Below are 25004 nucleotides of genomic sequence, written 5' to 3'. Positions count from 1 at the left end.
TTAGAGGACATCTATTACTCTTTCACCCTGTTTTCCAATTTCCTTTTTATTGTTGTTATTATTATTTTTTGAGACAGAGTCTCACTATATTTCCCTTGGTAGAGTGCTGTGGCATCACAGCTCACAGCAACCTCAAACTCTTGGGTTTAAGCGATTCTCTTGCCTCAGTCTCCCAAGTAGCTGGGACTATAGGCACCTGCCACAATGCCTGGCTAAATTGAGACAGAGTCTCACTATATCATCCAGGCTGGTCTAGAACTCCTGGGCTCAGGTGATCTTCCTGCCTTAGCCTCCTGAGTAGTAGAGACTACAGGCATGGGCCTAGCTTGATTTCTTAATAAAAAGGTGTGCAATTATGAACAGTTTAAGTAGGAATGAATATGCTAATCACATTAGCTGTGAGTGTAAGTAGGGACTTTGTTGTATCACAAAAATACTCTTATCAAAATGACAATAATCCCAAAATAAAGCATCACAGACACTTAATTAACTTTGACATTCTTTTCTCTGGAGCTAAAAATAAACAAACAAAAAAGATACGTGAAACTAAGTTTAAAAGCCACCTAAGTTGATTTTGCTTGCGTGCATCTGCAGATGAGGAGTGGATTTTTTTTCCCAATATGCATTTCTACATCTACAACCGAATAACACACTTTAAAGTTCAGGGTTTGTAAGAAAGCTCTGTGGTTGGTTTCCATAGTTTTCTTCAGGCCTGATCTGTACTAAGTCCCCCCAGGTCAGTTCCTTTCATCTACATCCTGAGATCCTCTTCATTCTGTCTCCCGCTTGGGGGTTACCTAACATCCTGTGCTGTGTTAACACTTCGGCAAAGTTCAGGATTTTAGGTCCCAGTGTTTCTAGGGGCTCTAAAATGTTCACTGTGGAAATGCTTTGATGGTCATTTCTTTATTAGTGTAGAGTGCTGATGGAATGCCCTCCCCGTCCACTCACCTGCCTATGGGATAAAGCACAAACTTCTCTGCAGACCATTAAGACCTTGCTAGGCCTGTCTCCCCTGCCTTTACACCTCACCTTGGAGCCCCTTGCCTGTCCGCTCCTGTCCAGTGTCCTGTCACACGTCTGCCTTTAGCCCAGGCTGCTTCCTTCCGCCTCACACGCCCGGTTCCTTCTCTCCATAGTGAATTTCCAAATGTGACCTTTCCGAAGCCTTATCTCACTTTCTCAGGTTTTCACACAGGATCTTCAGTAGTGTTTTAAGCCTCCCTGTTTAAGCAAAGCTACCATATATTATATTCCTTCCTTCTTTTGTGAAGGTTTGGGGAAGGCTTGATGTTGTGGGTTGAATTGTGCCCCTTCCAGCCCTAGAAAGACACATTGAAGTCCTGACTTGATGTGTAACTCGAAGTAATCACAGTAAAATGAGGTTATAGTGGATTAGGGTGGGTCTGATCTGATGATTGGTGTCCTTACGAGAAGATGGAAATTTGGACAGACAGACCCAGGGACATACAGGACAGTTCCAACTGATGACGAAGGCGAAGATTAGAGAGAGATGTCTGCAAGCCAAGGAATACCAAGGGTTGCTGGCAACCACAAGAAGCAAGAAGAGAGACGTGAACTTGTCCTGTCTTAGAGCCTAGGGAGGAAAGCAGCTGTGCCTGCACCTTTCTGTCTAGTTGCCTGTAGAACTGTGATAGAATACATTTCTGTAGCCCTAAGCCACCCAGTTGTAATTTGTCACAGCAGCCTCAGGACACCGATCGAGTTGGTCACACCTTCTGCACGGGTGCGTCATCCCAGCTAGACTCACGGACTCCTGAAAAGCAGGGGCCTTGAGACCCCTCCATCGCCCCTTTGCCAACACAAAATAGATGCTCAACACATTTTGGATGCAGAACATGCTCAGTGCCACCCTCCTGATCTTAGTCCAGTAGGTCCTCAGAAAGGTCATATCCTTCTGTGAGAAAACCTATGAGCGACCTGGAAGACGTAACAGTTTAGCACCCAAACAATAAATTATAAAAGGCAAAGAGGACAAATCAAAGAGGGAGAAAATGTGTCAAAAGCCTGGTGGATGGATTCTAAGAGGAGGTGGAGTCCTCAAGTGGAGGCAGGTGCTGGAGTTGGTGGGGAGGTCGGTTCAGCATATTTGAGGCTGTATCTTGAAACAAGTGATGATGAGACCATGGTAGGAAAGGTCTCGCCAGGCTGAGGAATTAAAGGCATGGGAGCAGGTGCGTGGAGAAGGTGAGAGCAGTGTAGCAAGCAGATGGGAAGGTGGGATTAGGTTTGAGGAGGAGGATGCTATAAAGGGCCTGGGGTGCAAAGCAAGGCGGGGTTACATCCTATATCCTGGGACAAGGGCACGACAGTAGCGTCTCCTGTGGCAGCAACAGGACAAAAACCTTGTCTCAGGGAGACTGACGGGCAGCTCCAGGAGAATAGGCCTGAGTGGGAAGGAGATAAAGATAGGCCAGGCGGCTGAGGACATCTGGGGATGGGATAGCTTGGGGACCAACTGAGGACTGAAGAGCATAGGAAAGAGGACGTCTCTCAGGGGACAGCCCAGTCAGTTATGCAATGGGAGGTGGAAGGCTCCTATTAGGTGGGGGATCTGGTGGGCTCACTGAGCATGCCCTTGGGCTCAGAAGAGGTGAGGTGGTTGCCATCCCAGATGAATGGAACTTCCTGGATTTGGAAAACTTTGGCAAGACATTCCATACTCTCAATAATTTATTTCAGTCTTTACTATGTCTCCAGGCCAGAACATTCTTCCTCCCATCCAAAATGGGAATTCCTCACTTTTAAAGCACATTTTTCCTCCTTCTCATTCTTTCCTGAGCTGCAATGAAGAGTAATGAGGTATGGTCACTATTTCCTGTTGTGAATCCTTCACACACTTGAGGCTTGATACCAATACATTCTCTGTTTCTCTCCAGGAAAAATGCCTTTGGTTTATTTAGGATTATATCATGGGCGCTTTAATCAACTCTGTGTCTCTTTTGTAGCCTCTTTCTTGGGTGCTTCTTTGGTTGTGGGGCATCAAAATGGGCATATAGAGAGGCAGGAAAGTGTAGTTGAGTGAGGGTCAGGGAAGTATGGTGGGGTGAGGGTCAGGGAAGTATGGTGGGGTGAGGGTCAGGGAAGTATGGTGGGGTGAGGGTCAGGGAAGTATGGTGTGGTGAGGGTCAGGGAAGTATGGTGTGGTGAGGGTCAGGGAAGTATGGTGTGGTGAGGGTCAGGGAAGTATGGTGTGGTGAGGGTCAGGGAAGTATGGGGTGGTGAGGGTCAGGGAAGTATGGTGTGGTGAGGGTCAGGGAAGTATGGTGTGGTGAGGGGCAGAGACGTATGGTGTGGTGAGGGGCAGAGAAGTATGGTGGGTGAGAGGCAGGGAAGTATGGTGGGGTGAGGGTCAGGGAAGTATGGTGGGGTGAGGGTCAGGGAAGTATGGTGGGGTGAGGGTCAGAGAAGTATGGTGGGGTGAGGGTCAGAGAAGTATGGTGGTGTGAGGGTCAGGGAAGTATGGTGGTGTGAGGGTCAGGGAAGTATGGTGGTGTGAGGGTCAGGGAAGTATGGTGGTGTGAGGGTCAGGGAACTATGGTGGTGTGAGGGTCAGGGAAGTATGGTGGGGTGAGGGTCAGGGAAGTATGGTGGGGTGAGGGTCAGGGAAGTATGGTGGGGTGAGGGTCAGGGAAGTATGGTGGGGTGAGGGTCAGGGAAGTATGGTGGGGTGAGGGTCAGGGAAGTATGGTGGGGTGAGGGTCAGGGAAGTATGGTGGGGTGAGGGTCAGGGAAGTATGGTGGGGTGAGGGTCAGGGAAGTATGGTGGGGTGAGGGTCAGGGAAATATGGTGGGGTGAGGGGCAGAGACGTATGGTGGGGTGAGGGTCAGGGAAGTATGGTGGTGTGAGGGTCAGGGAAGTATGGTGGTGTGAGGGTCAGGGAAGTATGGTGGTGTGAGGGTCAGGGAAGTATGGTGGTGTGAGGGTCAGGGAAGTATGGTGGTGTGAGGGTCAGGGAAGTATGGTGGTGTGAGGGTCAGGGAAGTATGGTGGTGTGAGGGTCAGGGAAGTATGGTGGTGTGAGGGTCAGGGAAGTATGGTGGTGTGAGGGTCAGGGAAGTATGGTGGGGTGAGGGTCAGGGAAGTATGGTGGGGTGAGGGTCAGAGACGTATGGTGGGGTGAGGGTCAGAGACGTATGGTGGGGTGAGGGTCAGAGACGTATGGTGGGGTGAGGGGCAGAGAACTATGGTGGGTGAGAGGCAGGGAAGTATGGTGGTGTGAGGGTCAGGGAAGTATGGTGGTGTGAGGGTCAGGGAAGTATGGTGGTGTGAGGGTCAGAGAAGTATGGTGGTGTGAGGGTCAGGGAAGTATGGTGGTGTGAGGGTCAGGGAAGTATGGTGGTGTGAGGGTCAGGGAAGTATGGTGGTGTGAGGGTCAGGGAAGTATGGTGGTGTGAGGGTCAGGGAAGTATGGTGGTGTGAGGGTCAGGGAAGTATGGTGGTGTGAGGGTCAGGGAAGTATGGTGGTGTGAGGGTCAGGGAAGTATGGTGGTGTGAGGGTCAGGGAAGTATGGTGGTGTGAGGGTCAGGGAAGTATGGTGGTGTGAGGGTCAGGGAAGTATGGTGGTGTGAGGGTCAGGGAAGTATGGTGGTGTGAGGGTCAGGGAAGTATGGTGGTGTGAGGGTCAGGGAAGTATGGTGGTGTGAGGGTCAGGGAAGTATGGTGGTGTGAGGGTCAGGGAAGTATGGTGGTGTGAGGGTCAGGGAAGTATGGTGGGGTGAGGGTCAGGGAAGTATGGTGGGGTGAGGGTCAGAGAAGTATGGTGGGGTGAGGGTCAGGGAAGTATGGTGCGGTGAGGGTCAGGGAAGTATGGTGCGGTGAGGGTCAGGGAAGTATGGTGCGGTGAGGGGCAGGGAAGTATGGTGGGGTGAGGGGCAGGGAAGTATGGTGGGGTGAGGGGCAGAGACGTATGGTGGGGTGAGGGTCAGGGAAGTATGGTGGGGTGAGGGTCAGGGAAGTATGGTGGGGTGAGGGTCAGGGAAGTATGGTGGGGTGAGGGTCAGGGAAGTATGGTGGGGTGAGGGTCAGGGAAGTATGGTGGGGTGAGGGTCAGGGAAGTATGGTGGGGTGAGGGTCAGGGAAGTATGGTGGGGTGAGGGTCAGAGAAGTATGGTGGGGTGAGGGTCAGGGAAGTATGGTGGGGTGAGGGTCAGGGAAGTATGGTGGGGTGAGGGTCAGGGAAGTATGGTGGGGTGAGGGTCAGGGAAGTATGGTGGGGTGAGGGTCATGGAAGTATGGTGGGGTGAGGGTCATGGAAGTATGGTGGGGTGAGGGTCATGGAAGTATGGTGGGGTGAGGGTCATGGAAGTATGGTGGGGTGAGGGTCAGAGAAGTATGGTGGGGTGAGGGTCATGGAAGTATGGTGGGTGAGGGTCATGGAAGTATGGTGGTGTGAGGGTCATGGAAGTATGGTGGTGTGAGGGTCATGGAAGTATGGTGGTGTGAGGGTCAGGGAAGTATGGTGGTGTGAGGGTCAGGGAAGTATGGTGGTGTGAGGGTCAGGGAAGTATGGTGGTGTGAGGGTCAGGGAAGTATGGTGGTGTGAGGGTCAGGGAAGTATGGTGGTGTGAGGGTCAGGGAAGTATGGTGGTGTGAGGGTCAGGGAAGTATGGTGGTGTGAGGGTCAGGGAAGTATGGTGGTGTGAGGGTCAGAGACGTATGGTGGTGTGAGGGTCAGAGACGTATGGTGGGGTGAGGGTCAGAGACGTATGGTGGGGTGAGGGTCAGAGAACTATGGTGGGTGAGAGGCAGGGAAGTATGGTGGGGTGAGGGTCAGGGAAGTATGGTGGGGTGAGGGTCAGAGAAGTATGGTGGGGTGAGGGTCAGGGAAGTATGGTGGTGTGAGGGTCAGGGAAGTATGGTGGTGTGAGGGTCAGGGAAGTATGGTGGTGTGAGGGTCAGGGAAGTATGGTGGTGTGAGGGTCAGGGAAGTATGGTGGTGTGAGGGTCAGGGAAGTATGGTGGTGTGAGGGTCAGGGAAGTATGGTGGTGTGAGGGTCAGGGAAGTATGGTGGTGTGAGGGTCAGGGAAGTATGGTGGTGTGAGGGTCAGGGAAGTATGGTGGTGTGAGGGTCAGGGAAGTATGGTGTGGTGAGGGTCAGGGAAGTATGGTGTGGTGAGGGTCAGGGAAGTATGGTGTGGTGAGGGTCAGGGAAGTATGGTGTGGTGAGGGTCAGGGAAGTATGGTGTGGTGAGGGTCAGGGAAGTATGGTGTGGTGAGGGTCAGGGAAGTATGGTGGGGTGAGGGTCAGGGAAGTATGGTGGGGTGAGGGTCAGGGAAGTATGGTGGGGTGAGGGTCAGGGAAGTATGGTGGGGTGAGGGTCAGGGAAGTATGGTGGGGTGAGGGTCAGGGAAGTATGGTGGGGTGAGGGTCAGAGACGTATGGTGGGGTGAGGGTCAGGGAAGTATGGTGGGGTGAGGGTCAGGGAAGTATGGTGGGGTGAGGGTCAGGGAAGTATGGTGGGGTGAGGGTCAGGGAAGTATGGTGGGGTGAGGGTCAGGGAAGTATGGTGGGGTGAGGGTCAGGGAAGTATGGTGGGGTGAGGGGCAGAGAAGTATGGTGGGGTGAGGGGCAGAGAAGTATGGTGGGGTGAGGGTCAGGGAAGTATGGTGGGGTGAGGGTCAGGGAAGTATGGTGGGGTGAGGGGCAGGGAAGTATGGTGGGGTGAGGGTCAGGGAAGTATGGTGGGGTGAGGGTCAGGGAAGTATGGTGCGGTGAGGGTCAGGGAAGTATGGTGGGGTGAGGGTCAGGGAAGTATGGTGGGGTGAGGGTCAGGGAGGTATGGTGGGGTGAGGGTGAGGGAGGTATGGTGGGGTGAGGGTGAGGGAGGTATGGTGGGGTGAGGGGCAGAGAAGTATGGTGGGGTGAGGGTCAGGGAAGTATGGTGGGTGAGGGTCATGGAGGTATGGTGGGGTGAGGGTCAGAGAAGTATGGTGGGGTGAGGGTCAGGGAAGTATGGTGGGGTGAGGGTCAGGGATGTATGGTGGGGTGAGGGGCAGAGAAGTATGGTGGGGTGAGGGTCAGGGAAGTATGGTGGGGTGAGGGTCAGGGAGGTATGGTGGGGTGAGGGTCAGGGAAGTATGGTGGGGTGAGGGTCAGAGAAGTATGGTGGGGTGAGGGTCAGGGAAGTTATGGTGGGGTGAGGGGCAGAGAAGTACGGTGGGGTGAGGGTCAGTGAAGTACGGTGGGGTGAGGGGCAGAGAAGTACGGTGGGGTGAGGGTCAGGGAAGTACGGTGGGGTGAGGGTCAGGGAAGTACGGTGGGGTGAGGGTCAGGGAAGTTACGGTGGGGTGAGGGGCAGGGAAGTTATGGTGGGGTGAGGGGCAGAGAAGCATGGTGGGGTGAGGGTCAGGGAAGTATGGTGGGGTGAGGGTCAGGGAAGTATGGTGGGGTGAGGGTCAGGGAAGTATGGTGGGGTGAGGGGCAGAGAAGTATGGTGGGGTGAGGGGCAGAGAAGTATGGTGGGGTGAGGGGCAGGGAAGTTATGGTGGGGTGAGGGGTAGAGAAGTATGGTGGGGTGAGGGTCAGGGAAGTATGGTGGGGTGAGGGTCAGGGAAGTATGGTGGGTGAGGGGCAGGGAAGTATGGTGGGGTGAGGGTCAGAGAAGTATGGTGGGGTGAGGTCAGGGAAGTTATGGTGGGGTGAGGGTCAGAGAAGTATGGTGGGGTGAGGGTCAGGGAATTATGGTGGGGTGAGGGGCAGGGAAGTATGGTGGGGTGAGGGTCAGGGAAGTTATGGTGGGGTGAGGGGCAGAGAAGTATGGTGGGGTGAGGGGCAGAGAAGTATGGTGGGGTGAGGGGCAGGGAAGTATGGTGGGGTGAGGGTCAGGGAATTATGGTGGGGTGAGGGTCAGAGAAGTATGGTGGGGTGAGGGTCAGGGAAGTATGGTGGGGTGAGGGTCAGGGAAGTATGGTGGGTGAGGGTCAGGGAAGTATGGTGGGGTGAGGGTCAGAGAAGTATGGTGGGGTGAGGGTCAGGGAAGTTATGGTGGGGTGAGGGGCAGAGAAGTATGGTGGGGTGAGGGTCAGGGAAGTATGGTGGGGTGAGGGGCAGAGAAGTATGGTGGGTGAGGGGCAGGGAAGTATGGTGGGGTGAGGGTCAGAGAAGTATGGTGGGTGAGGGTCAGGGAAGTTATGGTGGGGTGAGGGTCAGGGAAGTATGGTGGGGTGAGGGTCAGGGAAGTATGGTGGGTGAGGGTCAGGGAAGTATGGTGGGGTGAGGGGCAGAGAAGTATGGTGGGGTGAGGGGCAGGGAAGTATGGTGGGGTGAGGGTCAGGGAAGTTATGGTGGGGTGAGGGTCAGGGAAGTATGGTGGGGTGAGGGGCAGAAAATTATGGTGGGTGAGGGGCAGGGAAGTATGGTGGGGTGAGGGTCAGAGAAGTATGGTGGGGTGAGGGTCAGGGAAGTTATGGTGGGGTGAGGGTCAGGGAAGTATGGTGGGTGAGGGGTAGGGAAGTATGGTGGGTGAGGGGCAGGGAAGTATGGTGGGGTGAGGGGCAGAGAAGTATGGTGGGGTGAGGGTCAGGGAAGTTATGGTGGGGTGAGGGTCAGGGAAGTATGGTGGGGTGAGAGGAGACTGTGTAGTGAGATGGCTAGGTGTGAATGGCAGGTTCCCTGTTAACTCTTGTGGTCTTGAGCAAGTTCCATAATTTCCCGTAATCACAATTTTCTCATTTGTAAAGGGGTCAGTAATACTTTTACCTGGTGAGTTGTGCCAATTAAATAATGTGGGTAAGATTTTTCAAAGCTCTCAGTAAATAAGGGCTACTGCCAGTGAGGCTTGGAGCAGGACTGATTATACTGGGAACACCGCGCTTCTAAACACTTTAGTAAATACCTTCATAGTCATTTGTGCTTACAAAGCTATGTATCACTGCACTGCTCAGATAACAACTTTTACTACTCTGATGGGCAAATAAAACACAAGCTGGTTCTACTGCAAAACAGCAAAACTATCTACAGGACCCGGAACTGTGCTGAGAGGATAAAATCTTTTGTGTTTTCCCTTCACAACAGTAGATTTATGTAACATAAGAAATAGTTGTTTCAATTGCAAAGGAACTTGTGTAATGATACCTTTAAAATTCTTTGGCTAAACAAAATTATTGGGGTTTTTAAATTGAAAAAGGCTAATAAAACCCTTACAACAGATAAACTGATTCCAATCGGCTCCTTTCTTTCATCTTTTCACAACCTATAAATGTAACTGTGTCAATAATGTTTTAAACTGGTGTACACAGTGTGGTCTCAAGTAAATTAAATTGTGCAATGAAATTGCTTAAGGAAAATACAGTGCTAATAGTGTTAATTTCTTATTGGAGGGGGTGCCATATGATTTATTTTTCTACAATAAACCTGGATGACGTGTGTAAAGGAAATTACTTAAGATTAGTATGTTTAACTTTACAAAAACATATTATCACAAATATTTTAAGGTGTGTATATCACATTAACTGCTAGAAGGCACCAAAATGGCAATGTTGTATTTCTACATGATGGGGCTATGAGTGATTGGCTTTTTTCTTGAACTTTTTGAACATTCTAAGTTATTTAAAATGCTATTACAATGTGCGAGGTAATAATACTGTATGATTATATAATAAGTATATTGACATTTTATTGGAAAAAAACCTCTATTTAGATAAATGAAGAGAAAAATGTCATATATTTCTATCTTGACTCATTCCTTACCACAAATGGGTATTTTTCTGTCCATGTTAGAGAATCATCAAATTTCAGAGTTCTAAGGGCTTCTGAGTCATCTGACATGACTATTATCTGATGTAGGACCTGTCTCTTTATAATAGTAATAATATTAAGAACAATACTAATAGCTACCATTGATGTGCCAGAAACTTATTAGACCCATTGTTTCACTGGGTCCTCAAAATAATCCAATGAGGTAAGGGACTTACGGATGTCCATGTTCTAAATTCCAGAACCTGGATATGTTAGCTTACATGGCAAAGGGGAATTCAGGCTATAGATGGCATTTAAGGTGCCAGTCATCTGACTTTGAGATGGGAGATGATCCTGTTTATGTGGGTGGGTCCAGCATAATCACAGGGTCTATGTAAGTGGACGAGGGAGGCAGAAGAAAGACTGTCAGTGGGACAAGACATGGGAAAGACTTGACTAGTTCTTACCGGCTTTAAAGATGGCAAGAAGCCAGGACCCAAGGAACGGGGACAGGCTCTTTTGGAAAAGGAAGAGAAACAGCTTTTCCCCTAGAGCCTCCAGAAAGGACTGCTACCCTAATGACACCCTGATTTCAGCCCCGTGACTCTTATTTCAGACTTCTGACCTCCAGAACTGTAATACATTAGTGTTGTTTTAAGTTTCTAAGTTTGGGGTAGTTTGTGACAGCCACCACCGGAAACTCATTTAATGTTATACACCAGTTTTATAGATGAGAAGACTGAGACTTAGGAAGAACAACTTGGTCAAGGTCAAACACAAGCAGCTGGCGAGAACTCCTGTGTTTGCGTCCAGGTTGTCTGAGAATAGAACCCGTATTCACAGGCACTTGACTCCAAAATAACAGTCCAACACCTGCTTGAACAGAAAATGTGAAAACTCACCACCATCCCTAATAGCCTGCTGCACTTAGGATGACTCTAACTGGTAGAACTGATGTCCTTATTTGATTTTAAATTGGTCTTTTCAGTTCACTTTTCCATTGATTTATCATGCAAAATAACTCAATACCTATTTTGTAATAAAATCATTTTAAATATTTGAGGCCAATAATCCCTTCTCCCTAAGTCTTCTCTTCTTTGGGCAAAACAATCCAAGATTCGGCCTTTTCCTATAAGACATGGTTTAAAGTTCCAGCCCCTTCTCAACCTCTCACTTCTGGAAAGCATCTCGACTGTCAACATCCACTTAAAGATCTAGCTTAGGCCCTACCTTACTTTGAATTTGTGTACTTTGAATTTCTTCCATAAGGTTATCATGCTAACCTCAACCTTTCTGAAGTTGATTACATACAACATCTTGAGCTCTTTGATGGAAATATTTCTAGAAATCAATCAGTCAAGAAGTACTGATAATTTTTGAATTATGAAAGTCTTGAAAACATAGCTTGCTTTCAAGTTCCTTCTGATACTATTGCAAACTGATTCTACTCTTTGTTGATCTGGATAATAGCTCTCTTATTTTAGCCTGGAAGGGGCTTGAACAAAAGGCCTGTTAAGCTACAGTGAGGAACTGATCTGACCAACTGGTAACTTTGTAGAGAGGCTGAGGTCTCACAGGCTGCTTCTGTGCAGCAGTCTGAGAAATTGTGCTATCTGTTCCCACGTGGATGGAGCCAGCAGGAAAATGAAGACAATGTTAAGAATCAATGGACTTCATTATATCATTTAAAATATTGTGAATGCTAGTGCAGAGAGATACATACAAATATTAATAATAGCCTACTAAAATCTTTGATTATCTACTACTTTAGAGGATCTGTGTGGCTGCCCTCTTGTTTCTGCAAATAATCAAGAGCTGACTATAAACAAATAATCCAACCAAAAAAAACCTGGAGTTCTAAGTTGCATAGTGATGAATCCCTGGTAACAAAACACAATAATCCATATTTTATGCATTTTACTTTCTTTATCTCGCCCAGGGAGGGTGGAGAGGATAGGGGACAAAATATATTTGTGGGATAGTATTTAAACTTTCAAGTAATTAAGTAAGTTGCTCTTGCAGAATTGACTTAAAATATCGGAGGTGCTTGAATATGAAACAACTCCTTTTTAAATACCTACCAGAATAAGAATAAAAATTAAAAATGCCATAATAAATTTCTTTGGGGGCTTTTTCTGAATCTCAAATGTTGAAAAAAATAGTTTGATAAATTGAAGGAAACAAGTGCAGATAGTTTGGGCCTCTGGTTACCCAGGGTAGGTCTCTCTTCAGTACTGAGATTCAAAGAGGAGATGTAGAGTCCAATTCAGAACATGGAATGAAGACTTTAATGGAGAGGATTTTGAAGCCTGCTCTAATTGTGTCTGTGGAACCTTTATGCTTTGGGAAAGTCAAACATCTGGCCTGCAATATTGGCTACCTTACAGGGTTCCTGAAAAGAAGAAGTTAGAATAGTTTCATTATTAGATAAAAGAAGAAAATCTTGTGTGAATGCTGCTATAGTTTATGCTTCTGACTGCAGAGCCTGTCAGAGGTATTTGAGAGAGGAGGCGCTTTCATTCTCAGCATTGCTGGCTGCTATTTTGCCTCCTACAGATCACCTAAGGTTGAGATGGAGGAGAAGTGCATGGTGGGTAAGGGGAGAGTGAGTCTCAGTGAGGGAAGGGTAGTCACATCCTTGGCAGCTGACCACTAGGTCACCAGCCTCCATGTACTCCACTGCCCCAGTGGTAGGACGTGCATACCTGTGGAACAAGGGCATCTGCCTGCAACTCTCCCTTACTCATTCCTGCCCTCTTTTTCCTCACACCATTTCAGCTGGGTTCTCTAACCACCTCCCCCCAAACTTGATCTTGCTACCCTGGATTTGACATTTGTACTTAGAATCTCTGATATTCAGATCTTCAACTTCTGCCTCTTGTATCTCCATGGAGCCAGTGGAGGAAATTTCCACTACAGCTCTAGTCCTGAAGAGTCCAACCCACCTAAAGGGTGTCATCTTCCCACCACCAAGACAGATTTGCAAAGATCTGATGTATCACTGCTGGTGTCTCCTTCAGCTTTTGGTCCTCCGACTTTTTAGTTTAGCCAAGTCAATGGAGCAAAGATTCTATGACAACTGAATCCCCCTTGCTACTCCATCAAAAATATCTTTTTATTTTTAAGAGGCATGAACTTGCTGTGCTTCCCAGGCCAGAACGCAATGGCACAACCATAGTTCACTACAACTTTGAATTTCTGGGCTCAAACAATCCTTCTGACTCAGCCTCCTGAGTAGCTGGGTCGACTAGTGGTGCATGCCACCACTCTAGGGTAATTGTTAATTTTTTTGTAAAGATGAAGTCTCACTAAATAATAACCCAGTCAGGTCTTGAACTCCTGCCTCAGCCTTCCAAAGTGCTGGGATTACAGGCTGAAGCCACTATGCCTGACCAAAATAAATCTTTGATTATCAATACTTTATCATCAATTTAAGGCAATGGTTTCCTCCTGCTTGTCAGTCAATGATATTCAGTAACAAATGCTTGTCAAGAACATACTATGTGCCATGAACTTATATATTTCATTAAATACTTATAGCAACCTTGCAAGATTTTCACAGGAGGAAGCAAAGGATTAAAAAGATTAACTTGCCCAAGGTCACATAGCTAGTAAGTGGCAGAGCCAAGTTTTGCTGCCAACTTGTTCTATACTCTGCTGTCTCAGTCTATAAATATCTACTAAGAGCTTAGTTATTTACAAGATATATTTCCAACCACTTACAGACTCAAGCTATGTGAGGGCTTCTGGGAAACCCCTCACCAGCTACTCCTCGGCCCCAGCTCTAAGAAAGCTAACACTCCAGAGCCTGTTAATTACCCAAGGGCTTTTGGGAAAGGTGGTCAGCTTCAGGTAAGAATGAAGCACTGTCGGTCCCTTTGAAGGACCTAACTTGCTTCAGCCTGGACTACTGAGAGACATTTTCAAGTGGGTAACACTCAACAGGTTTGGCTTCACGCATTCCTCAAGTGCTCTGAGTTTCTGACCAGCAATGAAAAACTCTCAGTTAGACTTTGCTTTCTGGACACTCACAGATAGTGACATTGGAAATGTGTAGCTTTTATATATAGATTGCACATATGCAAAACCCTTTAAAGAGACTTAATCCAGACACGTCATGGAGGGCTGGCTCTTGGATATCAGAAGACTTTGGTGGCACTGTGGCTGCTTGGGTAGTACTGACTGTTCTTCGTTTGAGAGACTGTAGTCCCTCTCCTTCTCCCCTAGCGGAAACCCTCTTTCTTCCACTGTTTTGCCTGTATGACAGACTCCCCACTGTGGAAGCCCTGGCTCATGTGTCTTCTTTTTATGAATTCCTCTCTCCTTGCCAGGGTCAGCTCATGGGTGTGAGAGTTGTATAGTCACACAAGACCCTACACTTAGGAGGTCTCTGCACTTACTTTAACATTCTACTATCATCAGCTTGAAATTCTTCATAATTTTTGAAAAAGCTAATTTTGTACTGGGCCTCTCAAATCGTGTAGTCAGTCCTGCTCCTTGCTGTGGACATTGAAATAGCGAGTAGATGTATACCATCCAAGGTGGAGTGAGTGGGGTACCGGGTTTCCTCTCTTTTGGAACTCAGCTGGCATCTTTCCACAGAGACTATCCATGAAGGTGGATAAAGCCAAAGATAGCTCTATCCTCCTTAGCCTCAGTTTTTACATCTCTTGTTACAGGTATTGTGAACATTATGGGATCATGTATAAAGTACCTATTGGAGTATCTGGTATACACGAGGTGTCTGTTAAATGAAATCCATGAGAGACAGCAGGTACAGTAAACAGAGGCTGAACTCTGGAGGTAAGAGCTAGCTCAGAACGCAAATCAACCCCACTGCTTAAGAAAATAAATAACTTGATTAGATGACTCAGTTTCTCCCAGCCTTGGTTCCTTTATCTATAAAGTGGGAATGCCAATATTTACCTTATAAAGTTGTTTCAGGATTTAAATAACTTAATGAATTTAAAGAATCCAGTTTACCACTTGGCATCTAGTAGAAGTTAAAAAAATGATCACAGTTCTTAACTGGGTTCCTTTATAAAACTATTTTTATACTCAAAATAATCCATTTACAAGCAATGTTTGAAGTATGACCATTAATAAGTTCCCATGTTTGTGGTACTATACAACTTTCTGTACACCACATCACCTAGTAAATGAAACCTCCCTGTATGTTGAAATAGGGAGAAGACGCATACCATCCAAGGTATGAGTGGGTGGGGTACCTGTTTTCCTCTCCTTTGGAACTCAGCTGGCATCTTTCCAGCTGAGCATTTGTAAAAAAATATTTGAGCATTATTTTTGTAAAAAAATTTGTAAAATATATTTGAGCATTATGTTTCCTTCCTTGTTAGACTATGAATTCCTTGAAGGCAGGGACCATGTTGTATTTGGCCTTTATGCTAGAACTCTTTCTAACACATTTTAGAATCAGTTGCATTAAATCTCTCTTTATGTCAACAAGGAGAGGATAATTTTCATAACATTCTTAAATTAGCAATTAGTAACTAGCTTGTCAGTGACTAGGCAGTAGAAGGACCCTAACAAGCCCCACCTCTCCCCTAAAAGCCTTTGTCCTTGCTTGTCACACAGGGCTTGTCACACATACTCCTGCCTTCTTAGGCCTGGTTCTTGCCCCATGAACAAAGCTATTCCATCAGAGAATAGAACTTAGTTCTGTGCAACCAGCTACCTTCCCTGGCAAAAACCTGCGTAAAGAAGCGACTGGAGGAAGAATTTCCTGAAAATCTGACAGGTTTGATTCCTCTCAGGATTCAAGGAGGCCTCAGAAGGACGACTTTTAGCCATTTGGGGGTAATAGGGCTCTTTAAGAACCTTCTGACAGTTAACAGACTTTCTCTCTAGAAAACCTATAGCTATAGGCTTTCTCTCCAGAAAAATACACTTAATTTCTTAGGACAATTTCAAAGCATTCTTAGAACCCCTAAAACCTTTGAATCCCAGGTTAAGAATCCTTGTTAGAACAGGCCAGAAAACTGAATCAGCAATGTGAAAGATTCAAGTTTCCTGATAAATTCTAACGCTGACTAGTCATACTCCCTTGTTGAAACAAAACAAAACAATTACAACTCCCTAGATTTAACCTCAAGGTTATCTCTGAAAGCCCAGACCCAGGCAGTAGAGGCTTCCAGCCAGGCGGTGACTACTCTTTGAAGAACCTAAGTTCAGCCGAGTAAAATGGAGGCTTGTTTGATAATATCGTTTACATTTCCAAATCCTGGGTATCAAGCTTTCTTCCTATCCCTTGTGGCCCTTCCTAAGTTTAGCTGCTGGTGTAATGGGGTAACCATGGCAACAACCACCTGCCTATTTAAAACCATCTCCAATGCTAAATAAGGAAGCCTGAAGAAAATGGCTGCTTGCCTGCCTCTCAGTGGACAAATTGGGCACTCCTGGGTATTTTAGATACCGGCAAGCAGGCAGGGTAGAAGCAGTATGCACTCAAAGTTCTTAATAGGAAGTGTTCGATGACCTCGTGAAACAGGTGCTACCTCAAATCCTTCTATGTCTTCACTCGTTAGACAAGCGCATAGATTTACAAGTGCCTATCACCCAGAACACACTGCCGGGCCCTCAACCACATGAAGGTGACGCATGAACCTAACCCCAAAGAGCAGCCTGGTTAATGGGATCCGAGAAGTGGGAAGGTAGTTGGGTAATTGTACTTAATCCTGTGGATGATTGATATTTGCTCAGTTTATGTCATACGATGACCCATTGATTTTTGGAAAGTGGAGGCATTTCTCCCTCCCTCTGCTTCCTTGTTCTCTACAAACTACAGGGGGTTGCGTCTTTCCTGTGCCAAGAGACTGTACAACTGGCCATGCTGAAAGGCTTGCTCTTCCCTAGTCATCCTGTTTCTGCTCACTTTTTTGTCTCTTTTGGCGCATTGGGTTGCCCTTCTCTCCTGTGTTTTTATTTGGGCATCTCTGTTGTTGGAAAATCCTCCATGCCCCACTCCATGTCCTGGCTTTGTGCTCCCGCAGGTCACCTGTAGTCACATCACTAACACAAAGCATTACGCCCATCTGCTTTCCAGCCTGTTTCCACTGCTGGACTGAGCCTCCGACACAGGTCAAGTCAGAACACCTATAGAACAGTGTCTGGTGTATAGTATATTTTCAAAAGATACTGTTGAATGAATGAATAAAGAGCCCCCATGGATTTCGCAAGCACATGGCATTGTGTGAAAAGAGGGTCCTTGTGTGAAAAGAGGACCTTGAAAGTCTGCGGAGTGAGTGGAAGAGGAGTACTCTTAGTGATTATGGGTGTGTATGGGGTGAAAAAGACCATGGGAGGACAGCCACTTGCATGGTGCATTTGGGAGAGCAGCAGTAGGGCTGGAAGTGCAGGGTCTGTGTGTGTGACGGAGCAAGAGCATGCTGATGCTGGGACAGAATGCACCTTCCGGTCAGGCTGGTCCAGCTGCTGTCAGATCCCGTGGATCACCCTTCCTGAAGCAGAAGTAGCTTTGTTATGTTCAGTTTCTAATCCTTAAAAAGACCTTCTTGGCTAACCTTCCAACTATAGGGTCAGGGCAAAGAGTAGGAATGAAAATGGCGAACTCTTTTGAGGGGTGGGGCAGTGTGCTGGGCTTTAAATGAATGTCTCCAGATAACATTCTAACATCCACTTTTAGAATGCTGTGACTAAATGAAAGTCAATCCCTTCAGGTTTAAAAGAACAAGTTGAAATTATTATCCATCCTCCTCCCTACCTGCCTGAGGTTGGAGGTGGGATCCAGTGGTCATTTTGAAATAGTACATCAAAGCACAAAGAGAAAAAATAAACATTAACCAATGAGGAGAAAAAGAGAGCAAGCAGGAAGAAGGGAGAAAGGTAATTTAACAATCTGAGGGGTAGCTATATACCAGGTGCAACTCAGTTCTGGCAAATTCTCTCCTTTAAGCGAGAAGGGTTTGGTTTCGTTTGCAGACAATCTGGTTTCATTTTTGAACCTAACATTCGGACATGGCCCAGGGTATCCAGGCTGAGGCTCAGGGTGCCTGTCTCTGCGGGGTCCTCTCTGCTGCTGCCCTCTGCTGTCCGGGGAGGCAGCGGCGATGCCTTCCTGGTCCACCTCCTCCGGTTCAGACCCAGAGAAGTTGAAGCCCTTTCCACCCTCTCTGCTCCTCCCCAGAAGAACTATGGGGGTTGGAAGGTGTAGACGCTGTACACGAAAACCGCCAAGCCCCAGGAGAGGGTTTCAGTTAGCCAAGAGCAGATCCTCCAGCCCCGCCAAGGCATGTGTTCCACGCCCCCTCTTGCCTTCCATCCCTCCCTCTGCACAGATCCTCTGGGAGGGGCTAGGCCACCAGGCTGGCAGGTTTCTGGTTTTATTATTTTTTTTTCTCTCTCTTGGAAATAGAAACCCTCCTTCCGGCAATGTGGCAGGAAGGCCAAGTCCCCGGGCAGTCTGGGCCAAGAACATTTCTGGAGAGCAGTGGGAGGCCTCTGTCCAGGGACCACACTGGGCGGGTGGTAGAGCGGGCTGGGCCTGCAGGCCTCTTACCTGCTGTTGAATTTTTCAGGGTGTTTCTCTCTCATCACATGGAATCTGTGTGCAATGGAGGCATCCTGAAAGTGAAAGAGACAAAAGCAGATCTCTGGTGAGTGGTCATGACCATAAAATGTGGAGGGAAGGGACACATATAGGCCCTCGCTGAGTCATGCCAACCCTGAGACTTCATCTCCAGCAGGCACAACATGTGACAGCCAAGGCTGTGACAGAGGCTCAGTGCCACACTCAAGGGGATGCACTGCTGCTACCAACGCCCCTGAAGCCTACGCTGCTCACTGGCACTCTTGCCATTTTCACTGTCTTCCAGGCCCAGTGAGAAGCAGGTAGTTCACTGCTGAGTGACAGGAAAGGCTTCTGCCCTCTGGGGAGAGTGAGGGCCAGTGAGCAGGAGCCTGTGTGTGGGGCCCAATGTGAATCTTAGGAAATGCCTTGCCATTCTAACTTTTTTACAAAAATACTTTTTATTTTGGAAAATTTTCACTTATAACAAGTTGCAAAAATGGTACAGAGTCCTTATATCCTTTTCATCCAGCTTTCCCCAAAGATACTATCTTATATAACTATAGTACGTTGTGAAAACCAGAACCCTGACATTGGTGGGTAATATCATATATTTATTCCTTTTTTTTTTTTTTTTGAGACAGAGTCTCACTATGCCGACCTCTGTAGAGTGCCCTTGTGTCACAGCCCACAGCAACCTCCAACTCTTGGGCTTAAGCAATTCTCTTTCCTCTGCCTCCCAAGTAGCTGGGACTACAGGCACTGCCACAACACCTGGCTATTGTGCCACCTCAGCTGGCACCCTACTCACTGAGCTACGGGCATGGAACCTATGTATTTATTCTTAATCATCTATACCAATGGGAACAATTAGTGACCTTGGATAATTTAAAATGATATTAAACTTCTGGCTTTGGCTTCTTGATCATGCCACCTAAAGGACTCTCTCTAAGGTCAGTAAGAGTACCAATCCCTGCATTCAATGGGACACCTTGCTGTTTCACTAACCCATCCCTTTGCTGCACTACTGGCCACCAGCACCTCAGAACCCACAGCTGGGATGGCTCTCATGATACCTTGCTTCTGGGTTTTCCATCCTCCCATCAGAACTCCTCAGGCGAGTCCCACATGTAGCTCACACTCCTCATTGTGGGCCATCTCATGAGTTCTCATGGTTGTTCCCAGCCTCTAGAGTCTAGATGCTGATGGTGCCACAATGTATATCTTTAGAACTAACTCCGACCTTCAAAACTAAAATACCTCATCATTCCTCCTCAAACTTGGTCTTCTGTCCTCATTAATTTTCTCACTTTTTAGCAGAAGAATGTGGAATATCCCTTTACCACACGGGCCCCAAATCAGTACCTGGGGTGCAGAAGCTGGGCTTCAGAAATAAATGGCTAATTGGGCTGGAGATGAGGGTGACACTGAAATCAGGGAGCTGATTCGGGTTTGTTCAAGAACAAAAAGTATAGAAACCCATTTACTAGAATATGTGCTTGAAAGACACTTGAAATTCCATACAATGATTTTTCAGCTAATGCATATTAATTCCATTCTAATATGGAAATTTCTTTTTATTATTTTCTTTTTCTTTTCTTTCTTTCTTTCTTTTTTTTTTTAAGAGACAGAGTCTCACTATGTTGCTTGGGCATGATCACAGCTCACTGTAACCTCAAACTCCTAGACTCAAATAATCTTCCTGCCTCAGCTTCCCAAGAAGCTGGGACTATAGGTTGTGTGACACCACATCCAGCTAATTAAAAACATTTTTTTTGTAGAGACAAGGTCTTTCTATGTTGCCCAGGCTGCCCTGGCCCTCCCAAGTGCTAGGATTACAGGTGTGTGCCACTGTGCTCAGACATATTTGAGTGTTGATTTTTTATTTTTTTAACACCAGGATGTATAGTTTAGTGAAGGAGCTCTCTGAGCATGTACGATGTGTGATGAGCAGGAGTAACCTCACAAGCTGCCTGCGTTTGAACAGTGGGGCGGGCAAGTCAAGAAGATGGGATTATTTTGTGGTCCCCAAATATCTCTTGCTGAAATAACATCTTGAAAGTTTAATAATTAAACTTTAGCTATTGATTTATTTTTTAGTTTAAGATACATTGAGAGCTGAAGGTCTTAGTGAAACACCCAGTGGACGCACAGGGGAGGGTACAGACCCCAGGAAGGCTTCTGCCCTCGAGGCCTGCACTGTTTTTCTGGGCAGGAGAATTTCATGCTCCCAGGCAGTGCCCACCTCCCTTTCTCTGAGCAAGTTTCCATGAACACTCTCAAGATACATGTGGCATTTGTCAAATGCATCTCTAGAATTCCAGAAAGCATTCCATCTACTTATATTCCTTTGAAACACTAATTTTCTTCTGCCAGGAAAAAAAAAAAAAGGAAAGAATAAAGCAATTGCATGTTGCCTGGCATAATTTATACCTCATTACCCCCAATGCTGCTGTGACTGGCTCCAAGGTTTTTTTTTAATTCTTCAAGATATATGCATAGGCCTCCTCCTTCTGCATAGCTTTGATTGTCCTTGGTTTTTCCATAACTAGGGTTTTGCAAAACATCACAAAGACCAGCCTTTAAAACACTATTAGTCAAGCATGTGGTTCCTAACTGGACAATGTAATCTCTTGACAAATATGCAAAGTAGCAAGGGTAAGCTGAGCAGGCAATGACGGGGAAGACTTTGGCCATGTTTCTCTTAATCATGAGGATTAAAAAAACAGTCAGGCAATGGCCAGGGAATGTAGTATTTACACCAAGAAGTGACTTTATTTAAATTTTGGAAACCAGGGCTATCACGGTTCAAACCCTTTCTTGGTGATAATTACAGCAAAATAAGACTTCTGTTCTGAAGCAGGGAAGGTGGGTATCACAAACCCATGGAAGCGATGATGGCATTTCTGACAGCTTCACTAGCTGAGGTCATTTCTTTCAGGTGTGGGATGAAAAGGAGATGATGAGAGAGGTGGACGTGGGACTATCTTTCCAAAACTACAACTCCCAACACATGGTTGGACAAATACAAACAGCAGTCATTTGGACTTTGAAATATTAGAATGTCCAGGCCAGTGCAGTCCAGTAGAAATACAGTGTAAGCCACATATGTAACTTAAAATTTTCTAGTAGCCATGTGAACATGTAAAAATAAAAAGATGAAATTAATTTTAATAATATATTTTAATTAAAGCAGTATGCCACAAATATTATCATTATAATATGTCATCAATAAAAAAAGTGAAATGTTTTAAATTCTTTCTTTTCATATCACATTTTTGAAATTTGGGGTGCATGTTACACCTACAGAACGCCTCAGTTAAGACAGGTCCCCTTCCAAGCACACAATACCCACATGCGGCTAATGACTACCACATTGGATAATGCGGGTCTAAGTCACCTTGGCAACTTATGGAGATAAAAAGACAGAAAAGAGACAATAGGATGGATTATGAAAATTGGGATTATTCTGAAGATTGTAGCAGAGTGGGCAATGGAAAAGAATGTGGACCCCTGTCTAAATCATTCCTCAGTGAGTCCCTCTTAGTACCTTCATGGCTCTCACAGGTGCTGAGAGGTGCCAAAAGTTTGCGGGGAAAATAATGTCTTCTTGGCCAAATTCTCTAATGGGTAGGAGGCTTATCATTGTGGAAAACTCGGCTGCTGATATCTAATAACAATCTGCAAGGTGGAAAATGGCGTGTGGGTCAATGTGATGACTGTGGCCTCTCCTTGGTCCCTGGGCTGCCCCAGCATCAGAAATAGATTTCATTGAATCAAGGGATTAACTGTTCACCCATCCTGTGAGGGCTCAGTGAAAGTAGAGCTTGTGAGGAGTTCAGAGTTACACATACCCCAGGAATTATTCTGTAGTTCCAAACTTCCTGTCACTGATACCTGGCCATCCTGATATTTCTGCCAATCCAAAAATAAAAAGCAGGGAGGATCAGGCCAGAGAAGTGAGAGGAAGTGGCACTCTGGATGACTGTGTTTAAAATCTCCTGCCAGTGGATATGATGAGTTAAAAGGACCCATAAGGCTAACTGTCCTAGCTCCTCACAGGGGGGCAGTGGGCATGTGGACAGGATATGGTTATAAGGAGGCCACAGTCACTCCCTGGAGAAGCCAAGAGACTCTGCCTTATTTGTTTCTCCATCTGTTAAATGGGTTGTCTTGGCACTAAGGGGACTGAGTAAACTCAGAGCAAATTCTGACCCATAGCACCCAGGGGCACTGTAGCAGGGGACACTGTCATCATCTTTATAAATGGAAGACAGCGGACATTTGATATCAATAAGACATTCTAGGTCCTTCAAGAGGCAAAGCCTTTGTAGGGCTCACTTTGCCAAAGGAGTTCAACTCTGTTTAATTGTCATAAGGAAGTAAAACTGGTTGGTTTACATACCTACTTCTCCTCTTACAAAGTTTGGGAAGTCAAATAGGGAGCAAGACCTTCTGCAAATGTCAGCCCCAGACTCTGGTAGGGCGGCGTGTTGGTTACTTGTTTTCTCAAGAATTTCTCTTTCCAACTTTTAAAGAGCGAGCACACAAACCCTGCAAATATTTTATTGAGAGAAGGCTAAGGGTACACGAAGGAGATAAAAAAAAAAAAAGTCCTGCTTCTTCACCCTTCTGCAATATAACATTAAACATGCAAAGGCTAAAGATGTAGGGAAAAAGATAATGAGGAAGATATTGCAAAGTCCCTCATAATTTCAAAGATGAATAGATTAGATTGTTGTAAGTCAGCACAGGGCAGGTAGATGCCTTGACTACTGAGAGTGGTGGAAAATCTGTTTGTATGTGTTTCTTTGGGGGACAATTAATCAGCTAACCCTCCCGCCTGCCTCTCTTCCTTCCTTCCTTCTCCCTCCTTCCATTCTCCCTCTTTGCCTTGCTCCCTTCTTCTTTTTTTCTCTAGAATGAATTAAAACCGTGATGACCGCCCAGTCTGGGCTCTTGGGTTTAGGGCCTGGCTATTTAGTTGAGGGGAGGTTGTCATTTGGTGTGTTAATCCATCGTTTAGCAAATACTAAGAGAGGAACATCTGGCACAGGGCACTGTGTAGAGACAGACATGGAAGCATGTTGTTTTTCTCAGTCTGAGCTCGGTGTGTGAAGAAAGGGAAGAAGTGGGCTGAAGGTTCCAAAGGCAGCCATGGCTACAACCTGCTGTCTAGAAGTAGCAGGCAGCTGCACCAGGCCTGCTGCTCAGCTCTGGATTCCAGCTGGGTTCTGACAGGGGCTAGCTCTCCCCTCCTTTCTAGCTTCCTTCTCTATTTTAGTTCTGGTTTCTAGGCCTGTGAAGAACCTCTTCCTTTGACCATTCTTCTCTGCTCTAATGGGTTGACTTGGTCAGGACTATCTGCATCAGAATAATCTCAGGGCTTATTGTATCCAAAACATAACTTTCCAGGCCTTGTTCAGGCCGACTGAGTCAGAATATGAATTGGAATCTGTTGGGGGTGTGTGTGTGTGTAAATTTGCATTTCTGCTAAGAGGCGGCTGAGAGTCCTGGCACACTACATTTCGTGACCCCCTCCCCCCAAATGGTGTCACATTTGGCAGCATGAAGATGTAGGGGTCTACACAGAGGCTTCATGGGAGTCCCCAGCTCAGCTCACCATGGAGTTCAGGCTAATGATTTTGGGCTTCACTACTAAGGAGCTTGGACTGGCTTCTGTATCTCTCTAAACTGTGGTTCCTTCCTACAAAACTCAAAGGAATAAGTACGGTATCTACCTACAGGGAAACTTCCTGGTGTGCAGTAGGTACTAAATAAATGTTATCAAGGTACACTGTCATCACTAAAGGAAAAAACCATAAGGTTTTGTAAAGCTGTGATGATGGGATGCCCAGGCTCCGGAACCTGGACCTGTCAGTCACTTCTGAAGGCTGCACGCATTCCTGTGGGGGGGGGGGGGAGAGGGAAGCAGAGCCTGAGTGGCTGGTCCAGACACTAGGTGCCTTTGAGCAAGAGGAAGAAAGTGTCTGTGTGGGTCACTGGGGAGGGGTGTACCCAGAAGAGATCTAGAGAAAGATGCCTTCCCAACTGAGGCCGGAGATCTGGGGAGATATAACAGATCGGGGCACAGGGACCCTTAAACTTACTCCCAGTCCCCCAGCTCCATCTTTCAGAACCTAATCATGAGCCCAGCAAAGCCTATGCCTCTTTCTTCCACTTTAGTAACAGAAAAAGAGCACTAGGGGGCGGTGCCTGTGGCTTAGTGAGTAGGGCGCCAGCCACATATACCAAGGGTGGCGGGTTCAAACCCTACCCCAGCCAAACTGCAACAACAACAACAACAAATAGCCAGGCGTTCTGGCGAGTGCTACTCAGGAGGCTGAGGCAAGAGAATCGCCTAAGCCCAAGAGCTGCAGGTTGCTGTGAGCTGTGATGCCACAGCACTCTATCGAGGGTGACAAAGTGAGACTCTGTCTCAAAAAAGAAAAAGAAAAAGAGTGCTAGATTAGGAGTCAGGAAAGAAAGGCAAAGCCCATAATCTGAGTCTTTGGTTCCTCACTGATAAAATGAAGATAATAATACCCTTCAGGGTAGTCCTAAGAATTAAGAACTGTGTATTTGTAAATATGGTAAATTTAAAAATCCTTCTGTAAATATAAGGTATTATTATTTTTGAATTCTTTCCTCTCCCATGGTTCTCTTTTTAGCCTTTTTAACGTAATAAAGCCCTCTCCCTAAACCTGTTTTCCCCTCTAATTTCCCCTTCTCCCTTTTTTTTTAAAACTACCAAAC

The 25004-nt window shown here is 46.6% G+C and overlaps 1 protein-coding gene across 2 annotated transcripts in view; it reads right to left on the bottom strand.

The window, feature by feature from the left end:
- DGKG (diacylglycerol kinase gamma) overlaps positions 1 to 25004 on the bottom strand; it is a 224144-nt gene that overhangs the window by 79431 nt on the left and 119709 nt on the right. For both annotated transcript variants that reach the window (XM_053565639.1, XM_053565638.1), the window contains one exon: positions 18240 to 18304. In XM_053565639.1, the coding sequence (XP_053421614.1) occupies positions 18240 to 18304 (65 nt within the window). The remainder of the gene's footprint in view (positions 1 to 18239; positions 18305 to 25004) is intronic.

Source organism: Nycticebus coucang, chromosome 16 (assembly GCF_027406575.1).
Source record: "Nycticebus coucang isolate mNycCou1 chromosome 16, mNycCou1.pri, whole genome shotgun sequence".
NCBI classification, from domain to species: Eukaryota; Metazoa; Chordata; class Mammalia; order Primates; family Lorisidae; genus Nycticebus; species Nycticebus coucang.
This window is presented reverse-complemented; position numbering and strand designations above follow the sequence as displayed.